The 17887-nt window shown below is 41.3% G+C and overlaps 1 protein-coding gene across 2 annotated transcripts; it reads right to left on the bottom strand.

Moving 5' to 3' along the window:
- Positions 1 to 1982: 1982 nt before the first annotated feature.
- On the bottom strand, positions 1983 to 11870 carry Cldn12 (claudin 12). 2 transcript variants are annotated; one of them, XM_055612857.1, is made up of 5 exons: positions 11712 to 11870; positions 10023 to 10111; positions 7962 to 8014; positions 5001 to 5459; positions 1983 to 4075 (listed from the first exon to the last, which is right to left on the bottom strand). In XM_055612857.1, exons 4-5 carry the CDS (start codon positions 5428 to 5430, stop codon positions 3981 to 3983), a joined length of 525 nt encoding a protein of 174 aa, XP_055468832.1. In that variant the 5' UTR covers positions 5431 to 5459; positions 7962 to 8014; positions 10023 to 10111; positions 11712 to 11870; the 3' UTR covers positions 1983 to 3980. The 2 variants fall into 2 exon arrangements, with proteins under 2 accessions (XP_055468832.1, XP_055468831.1); XM_055612856.1 differs by having other exon boundaries at positions 1983 to 5459.
- Positions 11871 to 17887: the final 6017 nt, after the last annotated feature.

The raw sequence follows: 17887 nt of genomic DNA, 5'->3' as shown, positions 1-17887 counted from the left end.
ACTACTGAGTTTTAGAATAAGCTATTTCCCTCTTTGGACTGAGAAAACAGCCATGGTACTTTCTTAAATGAGGGACCCTAGCTACAGGTGGTTCTATTATAAATGTTTTAAAAATGGGAATTGCTTTCCAAACAGCATAACGTACCACACAAATACAGTTATGAGGGAATAGCTGCCATAATGCTGAGTAGCAGGGAATGGTTGGTTACATTTCCTTAGATCATTCAGTTGCTTCTGTACAGTCCTTAGTTGGGATGGAACTAAAACAGTGGCGAAGACAGACAAGGCTTTTCTGGTGGTCCCTTCATCAGTTAACAAAGCTTTACAACTCCCAATTTCCTTATTAATCTGAAACTCGGCAATTTCATCTCTTCTAGGCAGCAGTATGCTCATACATGTGCTGTAACCACCTGTCAAAGGAGAGAAGAGCACTGACGTACATCATTTGGCAATTTTGGAGGCACAAAATGTTGCTCGTGGCCAATTTCAAGCTACCAACACTTCACACTGTGTTGGGAAGCAATGCATACACTTGGTTCTCAGGGGCCACTACCTGGCACCAGCATGCCACTGCCGCCTTTGAGGTCTTAAAGCAGCAGTCAGAAGCCTTGTATGGTGGCACTGTTTAATCCCAACACCTGGGAGGCAGGTCTCTGAGTTCAGGATCAGCCTGCTCTACAGTCATGGCCAACAAAGGACAAGGTGAGCCTTCTAGACACCTGCTTACCAGAAGGAAGGGCTACCAGGTCTTCTAGCAGCCTTTTAGCCTTTCCACATCACCCAATCATTTTCTATAAATACAGACAGGAAAAAGAGTATGGCGGGGGCTGGACTGGTGGCTCAGCAGTTAAAAACACTGTTGTTTTCCCAGGACCCCAGATGGATTCCCAACACCTATGTGGGAGCTCATGACCTCTGCGACTCCAATTGCAGGGATCAGGTGCCTTCTTCTGGCCTCTAAAAACCCTAGGTATGTAAGTGGTAGCAGGCAAAACACTCACATACATAAAAGTAAAAATTTTAAAAAAGCAAGAATAGAGAACCCCTTGAAAGATGTTGGTGGCCTATCTTTTTTTCTCTCTGTACCTTCTTTAACTGTAAGAAATAACTCGCTGCCATTTCTATCAGTATAATCACAGTTTACTTTACTTAGTGGGCTACAAGCCCATTACAACTCTTCACTGTGATGCTGTGTTTCAGATTTGGCTAATGGGAGCTTCTTCCTTGAGTTGGCTGCTGAATGCATCTCCATGCATTCAGAAAATGCTCTCAAAGAGCATTTTCTTTCTTTTGGCAGGTGTGCTGGGTTCATCTTGCTCTTTTCTTGCCTGAGATAGCCTTATGCACATTTTAGATAATGAATGTGTATTTTTATTTCTGGCTAAAGCTCAGACTCTTGTGATTTGGTTAACAAAAAATAATTCTCCAGCATTTGATAACCTTCGACAAAGCTGCAGAACTGAGTGTGGAGTCTGGATTAGTATACTTTAGTGTCAGTAGCTGGGTTGCTCAAACTGAAGCCATTTCTTATTTCTTGGTTCTGCCACCTAATAGTCCAAAATAAACCCATGAGTTTCAGTGAGGCAAATTCATGTCTGGAATGGTTCCAAATGGCCATAATTCCAAAATAAAAGCTCATCACAGGCTTTAAGACATGCTGAAGTTACTTTCCTATAAACCTTAAGTTATGAGTAAGAAAAGATGCCCTTATCTAAATATTTCGAATTCCCAATCACCTGCCTAACCACAAAACTTCACTGGTGAAGAAAATTTGGCCAAAAACTTTATTCAGAGCTTTTTTGTGGACTAGTAAAAAGCCCAGTGAATGAAGGGTATGATCCACCAGAGCGACTCCTTGTGTTGCAGCGGCTCTCTAGTTCCCAACCCCCATGGTCTTTAGGAGTGCCATGTTTCCATTTACATACACACAAAAACACTTCTCAGAAAATTTACCTTAAAGCTGAGAAAGAACAGAGACAAACTTGTAAAAATACATCTTTTAATAAACATGAGGCAGGACAGCACACTCACTGAGGTTTTTAACCTTGTGGTTTAAAGCACACACTATCCATCATAAGGCATATGTACAAGCAGAGTGAACTCAGGATCTTAGATTTATTCTTCTCTCAAAGCTGGGTAGTACACATCTGGTGCACCATCTCACATTTAAGACTGTTTGCCAAACTGGCTCCTTAGAAGGACTTTAAAATTAACAGCTTTTTAGCAACAAAAGAAGTTATCCACCCCTTCTCAGTAACAGCCCCAGGAATATTCAAGTGACTCCAAAGGACTGTAAATACATGCTTTCCTTTGATGGCTTTAAAAAAATAGTTATTTATGGCATATCTGGAAAACTAAAAAGATAATATAGAAACAGCTGTTTCTCTTCCTGAGTGAATTCATAATAAATACTAATTGGAGGCTGTAGATGATAATGCCAAAAGCTTCTCATAAAAGAGCTTAATGTTTGTAGTTAAAATTCTGTGAGCTAGAAATTATTTAGTACTCTCATTGCTGAGGCTACTTTTTAATTTTTTTTTTAATTTTTCTTTAAGAAAGGGTCTCAGTGTGTAGCCCTGACCAGCCTGAAACTTGCTAGAGAGACCAGGATGTCCACTATGATGCCCACAGAGATGCACGTGTCTCTGCCTTTCGAATGCTGAGTTTAAAGTCAAAAGCCACACCTGGCCCCACTTTTTATACTAACATCAAGGGATGGTGGAATTCTTAACCCTTCTGAAAAGTTTAGTGAGGGAAGAACTAAGATTAACTAACAAAGGGGAAAAACTTAACATATCTCAAAATTCCAGCTGCCATTGTCTTGGAATGACCAGCACTCAGTTTTATCTAAGATGAGAAGAACCGGAGGTGGGAAAGATTAGAAGCTATAATAATAATAAACCATAGATGTGCATGCTTTGTATTGACAGCATTTAAAAATTATACAACTGGATTTGCTTGCCTACATAAAGTAGTGTTGAACTTAGGGAAACATACTACATATTTCTATGGAAATAGATTTGCAAAAGAGGCATCATAAACTGTTTACCATAAAATCAGCCGCTTGTAGAAATCTATAACCATAATATACCACAGTCCTTATAAACATGTTAGTAATAGTAATTAATATTATACCAATTAATAAGCAGCTCAAATCCCTAAGAGTTAAGACCCAACATCCTTCAATGTCAAAGTGTGACTTTAGTATTAACATGGTTTCATCCATTTGATATCACGTAAGAGGAGACATTTTAAAAATGTGTCCCTCTTTACTGTGTCACCTTAATTTCAGAGGTAGAAAGGGTACAATTTAATCTCTCCTATCTTGCCCATTCTCATGATCTGAGACTGTGATTATAGCTTGTAAGCTTGGCGAGGAGACTCACTAAGTGAATTTCTAGTGTCCAGGCTATTGCTGGTAGTGTACTATCGGCTGTGTCAGAAAGACACGACTCACCTGAAATACATTCCTGTGTCAATGCTTGACAAGTTCACCAGCTGCCATAAAGTCACACTTTTCACTGGTTGTCATGTGTCAGTTTGGTCTTCTGCATTAGAGTGAAACTTCTACACAGACAAGGCTACATCTCCTGTTTGTGTATCCTTCCTCTAAAGAACTTTGTCAAGTGTTAGGCAGTGTTAGAAGCAAGTAATCAATGATGAAGCAGGAACTGAACACAGTAAAGCTGCTACTCAAATAGCAGCCACCACATGAATCTTTTGTGCTGTCACTGAAAAACAGACTCCCGTGCCCTACCATTTGTGTCTAAAAGACAACCATTTGGCTCCAACAACCTTTTATTCATTTGTTTAAGCCACCAAGAGCTTGTACAGGGCATGAGCACTACCTGACTGATGGGTATCTGCAAAGAAATTCTTGTTTCAGATGAAGCAACTGTCACTTAAAAATTTTAACAATACAATCAGTAACTAAAAATTACAGTGTGCTAGATGTAGTTGGGCATGCCTGTAATCAGTGCTCAGGAGGCAGACAGGAGAACAGCGGAAAGTTTGAGGGCAGCCTGGTCTACAGAGTACGTTCTAGACCAGCCAGGGATACACCGCAAGACCCTGTCTGAAAACCAAGAAAGAAGTTAAATGTTAACCATATTTCAATGTCAGCCTTACTCTGTCATCATTTAAAATGCATTTTACTTTTCACTAAAATGAGGTAGAAGATACTAATCTTCAGTATTAGAATACCTATTCAGTTCGTCCCAAGAGAGAACAAAATTATACCCTCAAGCTGGTAGAGTTCTGAAGATAAACTACTATCTTTATCTAACTAAAACTTCCTGTATTTGAAACTGCACGCTTCAGTTTACGTCATCAGAGACAATGTACAATCTGAAATACTGTAAGGATCAAACACAAGAGCACTGTTCTTTATATGCTGTTTTCATTGCCTCACTTGTTATCACAGGTCCTTTCACTTAAGTAATTGATCAGACATCAACAAGGAGGCTAAAGACCCGTCTAGTATTAAAAGCAAGATAAAAGGAATGTTTCACATTTACAAGACTGTACTATAGTAGCTCATAAAATCTAGCAGCATTTCATTCTACCAAGGTATAACAAATTTGGCTCCACTGACTAGCCAGTAACAAAAGAAAATTGTACACAAGTCCAAAAAGGCTCTTTATGCAGGGTACAGTGAGGCTACGAGACATACGTCTAACAATTAATTATATTCCGTTAAGTGCTATGTGAAACTACTGGAATGTCAATTTCAATGGCAGAGAGGCGGGAACGTGAAGAATAGGGCTGTGAGTAAGTGTGCATACTGGGAGGATGGGAGTACAGTGGCTGCCAGAAGGGAGAGGACAAAGATTTGCATGCACAGTACCAAATAAACAGGAGAAGAGCAGTCATAAACAGACCCCCTGAGCTAGCAATAGTGACAAACACTGCATAGTCAAAGGTAAAGACTGGCTCAAACTTCTTGTTGAGGTGAGTGTTATAGAAGAAGACCCAGATGGATGGAGAGAGGCTCACAGTACCTGCCAGGAAAAACAGGAGTCCAGCCACCAGGTGGCAGCCTGCACTATTGACCAAACACTTGGCCAGTTTGATGTTAGGCACCGAGGACTTGAAGGCCGTGTTACACATTCCAATCAGGCAGAGCAGCAAGGCACCCATTGCAATTACGATGCTGAGGGGCAGGGCAAACTGGAGGACACGCAGATCCAGCTGGTCAACGGATAAGTACCAGGTGCGGTCGTACATCAGGCAGTCGCTGCTTCCATCGTACCGGGCACATTTCACCCAGAGGCCTGTGTAAATAGTCAGGTTCTTCTCATTTCTGTTGAATGTGATCAGCCGCAATTTCCTCCAGTTGGGAAGCATAGTCCCAGCAAAGAGGCCTGCTACAGAGGCAATACCACACAGGAAGGAGAGGACTGTGGCTGCGTGGACATCTCGGCAGCCCATGGCCGGAGGGCTGGCGCAGTGTGGTAGGACTAGGGGGTGACACACAGAGGGCAAATCAGGCACAGCAGGAGAGCACAGCTAGAGTTGCCACCAACCGGCAGCACGTTTGTTTCCTGATGACATACCAGCGCAGAGAGGGGGCTGGTGGGCTCGTGACTACAACCCTAACACTTCTGAGGCATGAGGACTGCAGTCAGTCTAAGGCCAGCCTGGTCTCTATAATGAGTTCTAACAAACCCTGCTCTCCCCACCCATCCCAAAAGAAAGGAAAAAAAGATGGAAATTCCTGTTTCCTCCTTGCACAATATGAATGTACATCAACATATATGTCCCAGATCAAGTGCACACGCATTCGCTTTGTCATCACTGTGTCACTTAGAAACTAAAATCTTTAGCCATCATCATTTTTCTTTATAATTATCTAGAGTAACACCACACCTAAAATTTAAAATTGGTTGTCAATACTCATGTATCGTACATATATGGACCACTTTGTATATCAGGTATTCAATGAAAAAGCAGACCTTATGGACAAATTATTCAAATTATAGCAAGTATGGAGAAACTAATAGCTGGCTACAAACACTACAAATTCAGTATAAGCACTCAAGGAGATATAAAGTGAGACTCAACCAGCAAGTAAGGAAGTAGTCTGCCAAAGGCACAGATATGGAGAAAGCATGGCAGAACAGCAGGATGTTAAGAGCGGACACCGGACCAGGCTGACAGGCAGACAATCCCTGCACCTTTATTCCTCATCTGCAAAATGGTTAAGAAAGCAGTATCTGCCTCACAGTTTTTTCTTTTCCATGGATGCAATGAGTTAATGCAGTACCAAGTGCTTAGAATGCATCTGAATGCTAGGTATGAGCACTCGGTGACTGTCTCTGTGCCTGTCTTGGTGCCCTAGAATTTACTGAATGAATGCTAAATGAGAAAAAGCAAAATCACCTCTCTGCTATAATTCTGGCACACCAGGAAATTATTAGAAGTGAAATGGGCTCATCTCCAGTGAGTCAGTCAAATAGAAGAGAACAAAAGCCCCTGGGATTTCTGCTTACCTACCTACTGGATGATTCAATTTGATCCAAGTGCTTTTCAGGGAACTCTCGAGCACTTGGCAGTTACAAAACTATTAGAGTCTGTATAAGGTAATCCAGATTCTGAAGGACAGCACAGATCTCCACTAATAGTACTCTCAAATTAGAAGGCTGTATTCTCTTCCAATGTATGATTAACTATGCAAATCAGTATCTGACTCATATTTCATTCTTTCGAGCATTTGCACCTCAAAGCACTACTCAAACATATTTTCCACAAGGAGGCAACAGAGCAGATGACTTTCAGGGGTACATTTACTTGTTGTTGTTCAAGGCAAAATGAAGGGGTGTAGCTGGGAGTAATCTTTGTATGTGATACAATATCATGATGTTCACAGAATCCATCACCTTTTCCAGAATCAAATATTCCCTACTGAGATGGCACAGAACATTCCCAGGATGTCAGGATCAGAACGATAGCCATGGTAAAATGCTAAGAAACTAGGTTAGGACATGTTTCAGCAAGCAAACACAATGTTCTTTAGAAAACAATATTATGTGCATATGATACACAGCCATATAAATCAGGAATAGTTTTCTTAGAAAAAATATTATGCCTGTATATTCCAGTGATAATATATCATTAAGTGTATAATATGAAAGCAGAGCCTGGGCATAATGGCCTTGAGTTAGATTTTCAAATTAAACACACATGGGTAGTTCTAATTTTTCCCACAAAGATTAGCTACTACTTGCTATGTTGCCTTCTATCAGTATCAGAAGTTGTAATTGTTCCAGAAGGCTTTCAGAATTAAACTGCAAATTATGGTTTAGTTTTCTTGCAAATTAGAAAAAAAAAAAATCTACCTCTCTTGCTTAATTTTAGCAACAAAGACTTTGGTTCAGAACAAACACCTTGGAGCAGGTTGGAGAGTGCTTGCATTAGGAATGCTTAATGATGGCAAGCTCCAGAAGTCAGTGCCAGTTGTTTTTTTACCTGTTTCCCCCATATACGATGAGCAATTTGCATTGTGCCTGGCATACAAATCACTCTAAGGTTATATGAATGAGTAGTGGGCCCTGTACCAAGACCACACAAGGTCATTAACAAATGTGGGCTAGACAAAGAACCAGCTATGTCTAAGAAGTCAGTCATGCAAGAACTATTTGTAGTGTGCGACCCATATGGAAAACACCCTGAAAGGACACTGGGGTCACTGGTCTAGAATGTTAATAAAAAATATGCTGTTTCGTGCAAATTCAAAATACTGATAGTTATAGTTACTGTGTATTAAGTGATCATTGGTATATACTAAGCAACATAATCTAGTTTATTAAAGATATTGCCCCGGGTTAGGTAAAGACAGAGCAAAAGAAAAAGGGTTTTCCTGTTTCTTTTAAAGCCTCAAAACTCCTTCAGCTAATTCTCTCAAACTCTTAACTCAATCACAATTTAATTCTTGTTTCCAGAGATTGGGAACAAATACTTACAATTTCAAAGTAATTACTATTTCTCCAAACAGCCTTCCCTGTGCCACTGATTCCTGCAACCCAAAGGCAATGAGAACAAGATTAAGGATATATAGTTTATTATTGATACTTTCCTATAATCCTTAGCCTACAGACAATCAAACAATATTAATGAACACAGGCAGACCAACATTTATTTCAGTGCTAAGTGTATTTAACTATAGCTTCAAGGTAAACTCAGTTCTCTGAATCCTCTATAGTGATAGATGCTTGGTTGAGCTCTCAAGGACAGTTTTAAACAGAGTCAAAAAGAGATACCATGAAATCAGAAAAAAAAGAGTATTAGTAATCTCAAATACTGAGGCTAAACCCTAGTGCTGAAATTAATGTTTAGCGTCTTGTAACTTCCTTTGATCACTTCATTTTTTATCCCGTTATTAACTCCACATATCTATAATTTGATGTCTCATCCCACTAGTGAGATAACATCTCACAGGGTGATAGGGAAAGGATATATTTAGTGTTAAAACTGAAAGATAATGCTGGCTTCCAGATTAGGACTTGCTCATATTTGAGACTCGTGTGCTATGTTTAATGAATTCTGCATCTAGAATAATTTTTTTCTGAGACATAAATCTGTCACTTCACTTCTTTCCACTCAATAGCTTCCTCTTTCTCAAATTATAAAGTCTCTAAAAACCTCAACCTTCCGCACAGTGTGCACGCTTCTGGCTTTTAGTCCCACTCTCAGCCTCTTTATGTGCCTTCTATCTCACCCTAAACACCTCACTGTCTATGTAACCATACTGCTTTTCCATTTTCTAATTTAATTACGAGCTAGGCTACATGCTATTCTTCCAAACTATTTTTTAAAAACTTATTTCTATTTTATGTTTATGCAGGATGTTTTGCCTGCATGTGTATCTGTGCACCACAGGCATGCAGTGTCTGAGAAGGCCAAAGAGGGTGTCAGATCCTCTGAAACTGGAGTTACAGGTGGTTGTGATCTACTATGTGGGTGCTGGGAACCAAACCAGGTCCTCTGTATGAGCAGCAAGTGCTCTAGACTGCTCGGCCAGCTCTCCAACTGCTTATGAACTTTCTCAGCCCCGCCCTACTCTTTAATAGACACCCAGTCATCTTGGTGGGGAGACCTAGCTAACTCTCTCCCTTTCTGTTCACAGCCTTCCCCATTCCTGGCTACACAGCGTGAACAGCACTGCTTCACTTTTTCTTTGGTAGCAGTGATAATGCTTACAACTCCTTGTTTATGTATTGCTCTTTCTCAATAGACTGTAATTTCAGGACAGAGATGCCTGTTTTAGTCACTGTGTTTACACTACTGACACACAAAGCCCTCTCTTCCTTACTGACTGAAAGAATAAAGAGCTGGTCTATATGTGTCTAGCTAGGATGCAGAGAAAAATTATAAATTTGGTTTAGTGTACGTTCCATTCATTTCATTTGGGACCACACTCTCTTCTCTGAAGCACTCATGCTCTTTCTAGATTGTGCGCCTGCTTTCTACTCCTTTTTGGACAAAAGCCTCTCCAATCTTGTAAAGCGAAATAAACATTTTTCTAGCAACAATGACAAAACTCTAGTTTTGGAGTGATTACTGACCAAATCAATTACACTGTTTGAAAACAGCCACTGTACATTTGTCATCTGTTCCAGAACGACTTTCAGAGAAGAAAATTTGGTACATAAAATGTTATCAATGATATCATTTTGAATAAAAATATTTTCAAAAGGATATCTTCTCTGGCTTTAAAGAGAGTTCAAAGAAGGCTGATGCAAAAATAGTGGCTGAGAGCTTTAGGAATTCACAAGCCCATTATAATTTTTTTCAGGAACAATTCCAAGGAATCACTACAAAAGAATGTATGTCTCATGGCCACTATATAATTCATGATGCTAACACCGGCCGCCCCTTCTACCTATAATTTGGGTGTTCTTGGAAGCTGTAATCATCAACCACTCTACCAAAAGGGTACTATGCTGTTATTTTGATGAAGAAAAGAAAAGCACCACCTGTGAGTGAAGAAACGGAAACATTTTATAACCAAGGTACACACTTACCCTTTAGCGTACCTGATCCTCCAAAATCAGCTTATGGACCTTAGATGAAACAGGAACACATCTGCACACAAAGTAGAGATAATCTGGGCCTACCAAAATAGGAAAACATGCTCCAAATTACTACAGCACTTCTCTAGAAAATCTATTTTAATTCACATATAATTAGGAAATAATTAGTAACTATCTAAACCTAATAAAATGCTACAGCAAAACAGGCTGGCAATAAGTTTTTCAAAAAGACAGTTTAAGGCTGGGGGTGTAGCTCAGAGCTAAAATGTCTGCCCATCTTGCAGAAGGCCATAGGTTCAAACACTACAAAAGAGCAAAACAAAAACACAACAAAAATAACAGAGGCAATCTATTCTTGTATTCGCTATTATATGTGAGGCTCAAAAGAAAACTCTTTGTGATTTGAAAGTTCAGGATAATTAAGGCTAAAAATAAAGATCACTTTACTAAGTCAAGTGCAGTGGTGTGCCTGCTTTACTCCCAGCATCCTGGGAGGCCTAGGGGCCAGAGGCAGGTTGATCTCTTCTGTGAGTTCGAGGCCAGCCTGGTCTAGAATTTGAGTCCAGGACAGCCAACGCTACACAGAGAACCCCTGTGTTGAAAAACAAAACGAACAAACAAACAAACAAATCACTTTACTGGGTTAGAAATTTATGAAAAAAATTAATGGAATTTTTTTCAAAATAGGGTTCATGGCTGTCATGAAATAAAGAGGACGATGAAAACGCTACAGTTGTCTTGGATTTAAAAGAAATGCACTATTTCCTAAAATGTTTTTAAAATGGCACTCACAATAAAACCAGACAAAACTGATTTGCCCTGTACATCCAAAAACCTGCAACCAGAATGTTCTTTCTAGTTTATGCCACACGGAATCGCCCTTGGCTCAAGCTGCCATTTAGGATGTTTTCTTATCTCTAAACACGAGCGGCTTCCTTCCTCTTTAAACACTACTTAACTCAAACAGGTAGGCTGAGCAAAAACTCATAAACGCTTGGGAGCTTCCTGGACGGAGGCGTTTACCACACTGGTCCTCTGACAGTAATTATAATTATGCAGGATTTCGACCAAGGCTCCCCACCTCCCATCCACGATCCTGGAGTTGTTACCAAGCACGACTGCCCCAAAGTCAAAGGGCTCATTTTACAAACAATAAGGGCTACCGGACCCCGGGCCAGGCGACCTTGCCCAGTGAGGTCACCTAGCGTGGCAGGAGACCGGCCCCTCTGGCACGGTCCGGAGGGCGGCAGGGCCAGCTCCGCTAGCACCGCCCGCCGCGCCCCCGCCTCGCCCCGCCGCGCCCCCGCCTCGCCCCGCCGCGTCCTCGGGGGAACCCCGGGGGCCGAGCAGGGACAGGGGCGGCTGCGGGCAGCCAATGGCTCTCCGAGCCCACCCGGCCCTGCCCCGCGCGTGGGCCCCGCGAGCGGGTCAGCGTTACACAACCGGCGGCGTCAGCGGGCGGCTGGAAAACAGCAGCCGGCAGCCCGCGCCTCGCGCGCGCGGCCCTCCGCTCTCCCCGCCTTCCCACACGCCTCACCAGCTACCCCCTCGGCCGCTCTCCGCGTCCACCCTCGCGGGCGACGTCGAAAACGCCGACTCGCCGCCGCCTCGCCCTTTCGCGCAACACCTTCAACTACTTGCGGAACACTCCGAAACGGGAGCATCCCTGATCACACCTACCGGTTCCTCACGGCCCGGGCATGCCGCTCGCCCACTCGGACGGAGCAGCCCCTCCTGTGTCCCCTCCGAGGCCGCGGAAGTGCGTTCTGGTGCAGCCGCCGGGGAGGCTTCAGGAAGCCAGTCAGGCTCTCCCTTGGCCCTGCTCAGGAATAGCTTGGCTGCCCGGAACTACAGTTCCCAGCATTCACCGGGCCGCGGGCCACAGGCCACATCCTGCGACCACCTCCTCCTTCCGGGTCCCGCCTCCCTAGCGTCCTTTTGCACCCTATTAAGTGCTAGGTTTAGGACTTGCTTTAAGAAGCAGTCGCGCACAGGCGTGAGAGACGAAACTGAGCACCCAATCAGATGTTCATTAAACGCAAAAGGGGTCTAACTTCATAACCCCATAGGCTTACAAGGGCGCTTTGCATGTTACTTGTGTGCTTATCTAACTATAGGAAAAAGATAATCTACCGCACCAAATTTAATATGTAAAACTAGTTATTAAGTATTTAATCTAATTTGGCCCTTCTACACATCAACTATCCTCTCGCGTCTTCTCTTAAATGTGCGTCCTGAGCAGGTAAATATCTCAAAGGATTCCCACACAGTATTTATTACTTTTTTTTTTTTTTTTTTAATGAAGAAATAGGATGCCTAAGACATCCAAATGATTCCATCCCACCATATACGCAGGCACAAATGGAGAAACAAAAATTGTGGTGAATGTTGACAACTGTTTTATTATTTAATTTTTTTTCATATATGTTTTGATTACATTCTTTCCCCTCCAAGCCATCCCAGCTCCCGCCTCCCTATCCACCCAACTTCATGTTATTTCTTAAATCTAAAACAAAACCCATGAGAATCAAAGAAAACCAAACAACCCTCCTCCCACAAAAAACTCAATAAACCAAAAATGCCAAATGATATCAAAACAAACATACCACACACACACACACACACACACACACACACAACATGGAGTCTTGTTCTGTGTCGGCCAACTTCTCCAGGGACTGATGTCATTTTGGAGAAAACTGATCTCTTTCCCAGCAGGTATCAATCACAAAGAGCCTCTAGGTTAGGGAACTTTTCAATGTAAGCAAGTACAATAATTTTTTTTTATGCCACTCATTTAAATGCTCTATAACTTAATTGCACTTTCTCAAAAAGGATGGAAAGATTGCCATAGTTGACACAACTGTAAAAGATCTGTTCTACTCTGCCCCGATGTGACCTTGGACAAATAGGCCCGTAGTGCCTTATGATCTTCATCTGTAGAACAGTGTGTCTACACCAGAAAATCATGAGAATTAAATTAAACCTTATAAGGGCTGCATAGAAAAATACAACAGTATCTCACAACAAGGAGCTGGCTATTAATACTTTCCATTTTATGTTGCTATAGTAACAATTGGACAGTTACTGAAAAAGAGGAGAGAGTATTATTTGTCCAGTGCTGAACCCTAACAGCAATAATGAGAAAAGGATAGCACTGGACAAATAATACTCTCTCCTCTTTTTCAGTAACTGTCCAATTGTTACAGATGCCCCACACTGAGATAAGATACCTTCCCATTCTTGTGGTTATCCTCAGGCTGTTCCTTGGGTAGGGAATCTTAAGACCTTGTTTCTGGAATTGGTGACCCAGGGTCTAGTTCCTGGTTACCTTGGGGTGGGGTCACTAGTTCCTGGTGACCTTTGGGGGTGTCAGGCCTGGTTCTCTCATAAGTAAAAGGCTATTCAAGCTCTCAGGCAGGCAGAGCCTGAGAACCTGAACTGAATTTCACCTTATGATTGAAATAGAGACTTAAAAACAAAATGGCCTAGGTGAGGCCTAGGCATGTCTGGACATGTCTCAATGTTGGTGTACCTGAACAACTGCCATATTGCTTCAGATACCAAACAAGTCTGTCTAAGGCCAGAAACAATCCCCCAAACAGAGCTGGAGGAAGTGGGTCTCTAGCACACAGGCCTTGTCACCCTAGTCCAGTTTCTGGCCACAGCTTCTCGGCCTCCTGTGTGGATAAAGTGCTTCACGGCCCCTGTCCTGCTATGCCTGTGCCACTGTGATGGGCTGTACTCTCTCAACTGTGAGCCAGAACAAACCTTTCCTTCTAAGTTCTTCTTGTCAAGAACTTTGTCACAGTGACAAGAAAGGAATACAGCCCCTCTGCCTTCAGAATCAGCAATAGCTGGCTATGGCTCTCTCACACTACGCCTTACTGAAACTTCCCCATTCCTCTTCTATCTTAAGATCCCTTGTGATTACTTGGAGACAAGCAGCTAATACAGGATATCACCATTTTATAGGCCTGATTAGCAATTTTAAATTCTCCCAAAGCCTTACCCTCTCCCCACTGCCATGTAACCCAACATTCTGACATTTCAGACAGAGGAGAGGATGTGAATAGCTTTAGGAACTCTCTTTCTGCCTGTCATATTCTTAAGAACCTCTTCCAGGCTGGGTCCAAAGACCTGCTTTTTCAGTTTTAATTTTCTCCACTTTTTCAAAACACTTTTCTTTGGATTTAAAAAATGCTGCCATTTTTATTTCTAATTTCTCTAGTAAGTTCCTTGTCAACCTTTTGCTTTTTTTTTTTTTTCTCTCCAACTCCAACATAATTAGCAACAGGCTAGGTCCTCTGCTATTCTGTCAGTTAACTCGGTCTCTTGAAGAATAACAATATTTTCTCAAACCCACATCTCTGGCCCAGACTTTGCCGTTACTTTAACATATAATTACCAGCCCGTGGGCTTGACTGCCATTGCTTCAACTTCATCTGCTAATGCAAATTAACTGCACCTCTATGGCATTCACCAATTCTTTACCATGTGAGTGATTTCACCTCACTATTCATTTTCATCGATGTATTTTTATACTTTACTTAAATTACGAACCACATCTTGATTCCCCCTATAATGGAGGAAGAAAACAAAGGAAGACAGTTCTCAGTGAACTGGTGAACACGTAGGTGTGGTAGCTCGTGCTTATAGCTGCTTGGCTGGAGGCAGGAGGATGATTTCAGCCCAGGAATTCAAAGACTGCCTGGGCAGTGTAGAATGCCAACTAAAAACACAAAATAACAGCACAGGGAAAGAGAAAACTTTGCTCTTGATGCATTTTCAAAAACTGTTAGGAATCCATAGTACAGAGCATAACAGGAAGTATGACAGCACATTTTCTTCTTTTTATGTAGTTATGGCATTGAGGGTTGAACCTATGGCCTTACACATTCATTTTTCAGCCAGGATTATATGCAGCCCAGGCTGAGCCTGTGTCTATCCTTCCTGCCACTGCGTCCCAGGTTAGCTGGGATTCCAGAGCTGTGCTACCAAACCTGCAGGGAACTTCTAATCTTTAATGAAGTCACCATCTGAGAGGAGAGGCAGGACAGAAGATGATAAGAAGGATCTGTCTACAAGTGAGGCAATGAAGGCCTTACCTGTCTTGCTTTCAGGTTTTTAAACCTTTCAGTGTAACCATGACCACCAACACTACCCACTTTTAGTTTTTAAAATAGAAACTTGTATCTTAAACTTTTAAAGGAATATACTATATTTGGACTTATCATATGACTGGTTATTTGAAGCAGATTAGCTTTTTTTGTTTGTTTTTTTTCAAGACAGGGTTTCTCTGTGTGACCTTTGCTGTCCTGGACTCCCTTTGTAAACCAGTCTGGCCTTGAACTCACAGCAATCCACCTGCCTTTGCCTCTCAGAGTGCTGGGATTACAAATCTGTGCCACCACATCAGGCCAGATTAACTTTTATGGTCTTATGCTTTGTAGGAAAATCCATCTGTATTCATCATACAGTTCTTACTATTGCTTTTGGTACCAAATGACAGCACTTCCGGGAAAGATTTGTTTTGAATCTGAGGTTCAGTTATTACATAACACTCTTGTTCTCCCTGTCACAATGCAGCTGACTAGGGGCTTTTGCTTTTTTATTTAATAATGTTTCAAGCCCTTCTGGTCAGGAGCTTTTACTCAACATCTGTCCTTGATTTAAAATAGTCTCCATATCCTGTAATTTGTAGTAAACCATATACAAATAGAAATAAAATTATATTTTAGCAGTATAATTATGGCCTTTTGCTTAATATAATTATACCGAAGTCTTAAGGCTTTCTATATAGAAATAATACCAAAATAATGTTTGATGACCAATAAAAAAATAAAGGCATTCATTACAAAACATTGGCAATTTCAGAAAAACACACTGAAATATGAGGTCATGAACAAAGGAAGCTTTTGTCCTTTGCTTTCAACTTTGAACAGACTCAGAGTTTAGAAAACAAATAGGAAAAAATACTTTGTCAGATATTGCTCCAAAATTAGTTACAATATAAACCCCATATCCTGTTCTTCAAATTCCAGGTATTTTCAAAGGGCATGATTCAGATGGTAGCTAGGCTTCACATAGCTTGGTATCTGTGAATCCTAAAGACAATTTAATGCTCTGTACTAACTGGATAACTTCCTCTACAGTCTCCCAAAAGTACCTGAGAATTATTAATTAATAAACTGTCACACAGTGGAAAAACACTTAAAAATTGTAATTTGCCCCAAATGAGTGGGTGGGCATGGTCAGAAATAGCTAAAATCACCTGTCCTTTTCATGCTGATCATAGCCCACAGAGGCAACGACCTCACCTGTTTCTCCTATGGATCTACAAGGACTTTCCAACATCAAATTTTCTTTCTTCTACCCCTTTTATGTTTATTTATTTAAATTTATATTGCCTACTTTTTATTCTCCTTTAACTATTTAACAACACCCAAAGATACAAATAAAACCCCTGGTAGACATGCTCCTTCTACCTGCCAAGCTCTAATAAGAAAACAAACATAATCAAGATGCCTGGGAGCTGGCATCCAAATAAAACTGCTTTGCCTTTCACTGATTTTGCAGTAAAAATTATATTGTCTTAACTGCCAACATTTGATGTCAACCACCATCTCACTTAATCCCAAGTTACAAAAATTTATAAAACAATTTTACCAAATGTTTTTAAAAATTGGCTATTTGAGAACCATAACAATTTTTTCTTACTAATAGTGAGATATCGATGTAGCCTTGGCTCACCTAGAACTTACTAGGTAGAACAGGCTGGCCTCGAACTTATAAAGACATAAAGACCCATAGCCTCTGCTGGGATTAAAGGGGTGTGCCACCATGCCCAGCTTCTCACATTTTTAAAAAAGCCTTCCTATATTCCCTGGCCAACACTAAAAAAAAAAAAAAAAAAAAAAAAAAAAAAGACAAGAAGAAGATGTACCCAGCCTAAGGTGACAGTACCATTTTAGCTGATGTGACAACAGCAGTTCACAGACTCAGTAAAAATTTTCCAAATTTGTTCCCTTTGTTTATTCTGTAAAAGTCAGACTTAAATCAAATGTGTGATACTCTTAAGAACTAGAAATACACATTAAATTTACTAATCGTTTTTAAAAAGAAAATGTTGCCGCATTTTTAAAATAAGGTGATTTCATGTGTGCTTTCGCTTTTGTTAATTTTTCCTTTTTTAAACTACAGTAAGGACGTTCAAAGCAATATGCTTTGAAGCACTTTCATCCTATTATAACCAAGCGTTTGTGGTATGGGGATCAATCCCAGGACACTGCACATGTTAAGCAAGTGTTCTACCACCAAGCCACATCCCCAACTGCTCCAACAGTCCTAATTTATCATCATTATAGGAACGGATATTGGCTCAGGACACCACAAGACCAGTTCTCAGCACAAAGGAATCTCCCCCCCCCCCCCCCCCCAGGGACAAAGGGCACAGAAATGAGACAAAGACAGAAGATAAAGGACTAGAGAGAAGGGGAAGGGGTTGGAGGCCACAGGGGTAACAAAGGACTGCCAGTGGACAGAAGAGACAAACAGATGGCAGTTTATAAAGGTAAAATGGGAAACTCCATGTTAGGATGAGGTGTTTAATTTTAACTGAACAAATTAGGTGAACCGAAGGGGGCTTTTAGTTGCTGGATGCTGAACTTCAATACTTTGATAGCTGGATCTTGGTATTCAGCCTCGGGAGGAGGGATTGGCCAAATAAGGGACTAGACCATGGTGGCTAGCTTTAGGAATGTAACATGACAGTTCTTAGCAAGGCAGAGGGAATTGGAGAGCTCAAAGCCTGCTGGTGCCATGTTTGCCACGCTTGGGCTAGCTGTGGTCCCTTC

This window comes from Psammomys obesus, unplaced genomic scaffold (assembly GCF_907164565.1).
Source record: "Psammomys obesus unplaced genomic scaffold, mPsaObe1.curated_primary_1811, whole genome shotgun sequence".
Lineage (NCBI taxonomy): Eukaryota > Metazoa > Chordata > Mammalia > Rodentia > Muridae > Psammomys > Psammomys obesus.
This window is presented reverse-complemented; position numbering and strand designations above follow the sequence as displayed.

Coding starts and splice junctions, on each gene's coding strand:
- Cldn12 (XM_055612856.1), bottom strand. CDS start 5,430: ATGGGCTGCCGAGATGTCCACGCAGCCACAGTCCTCTCCTTCCTGTGT.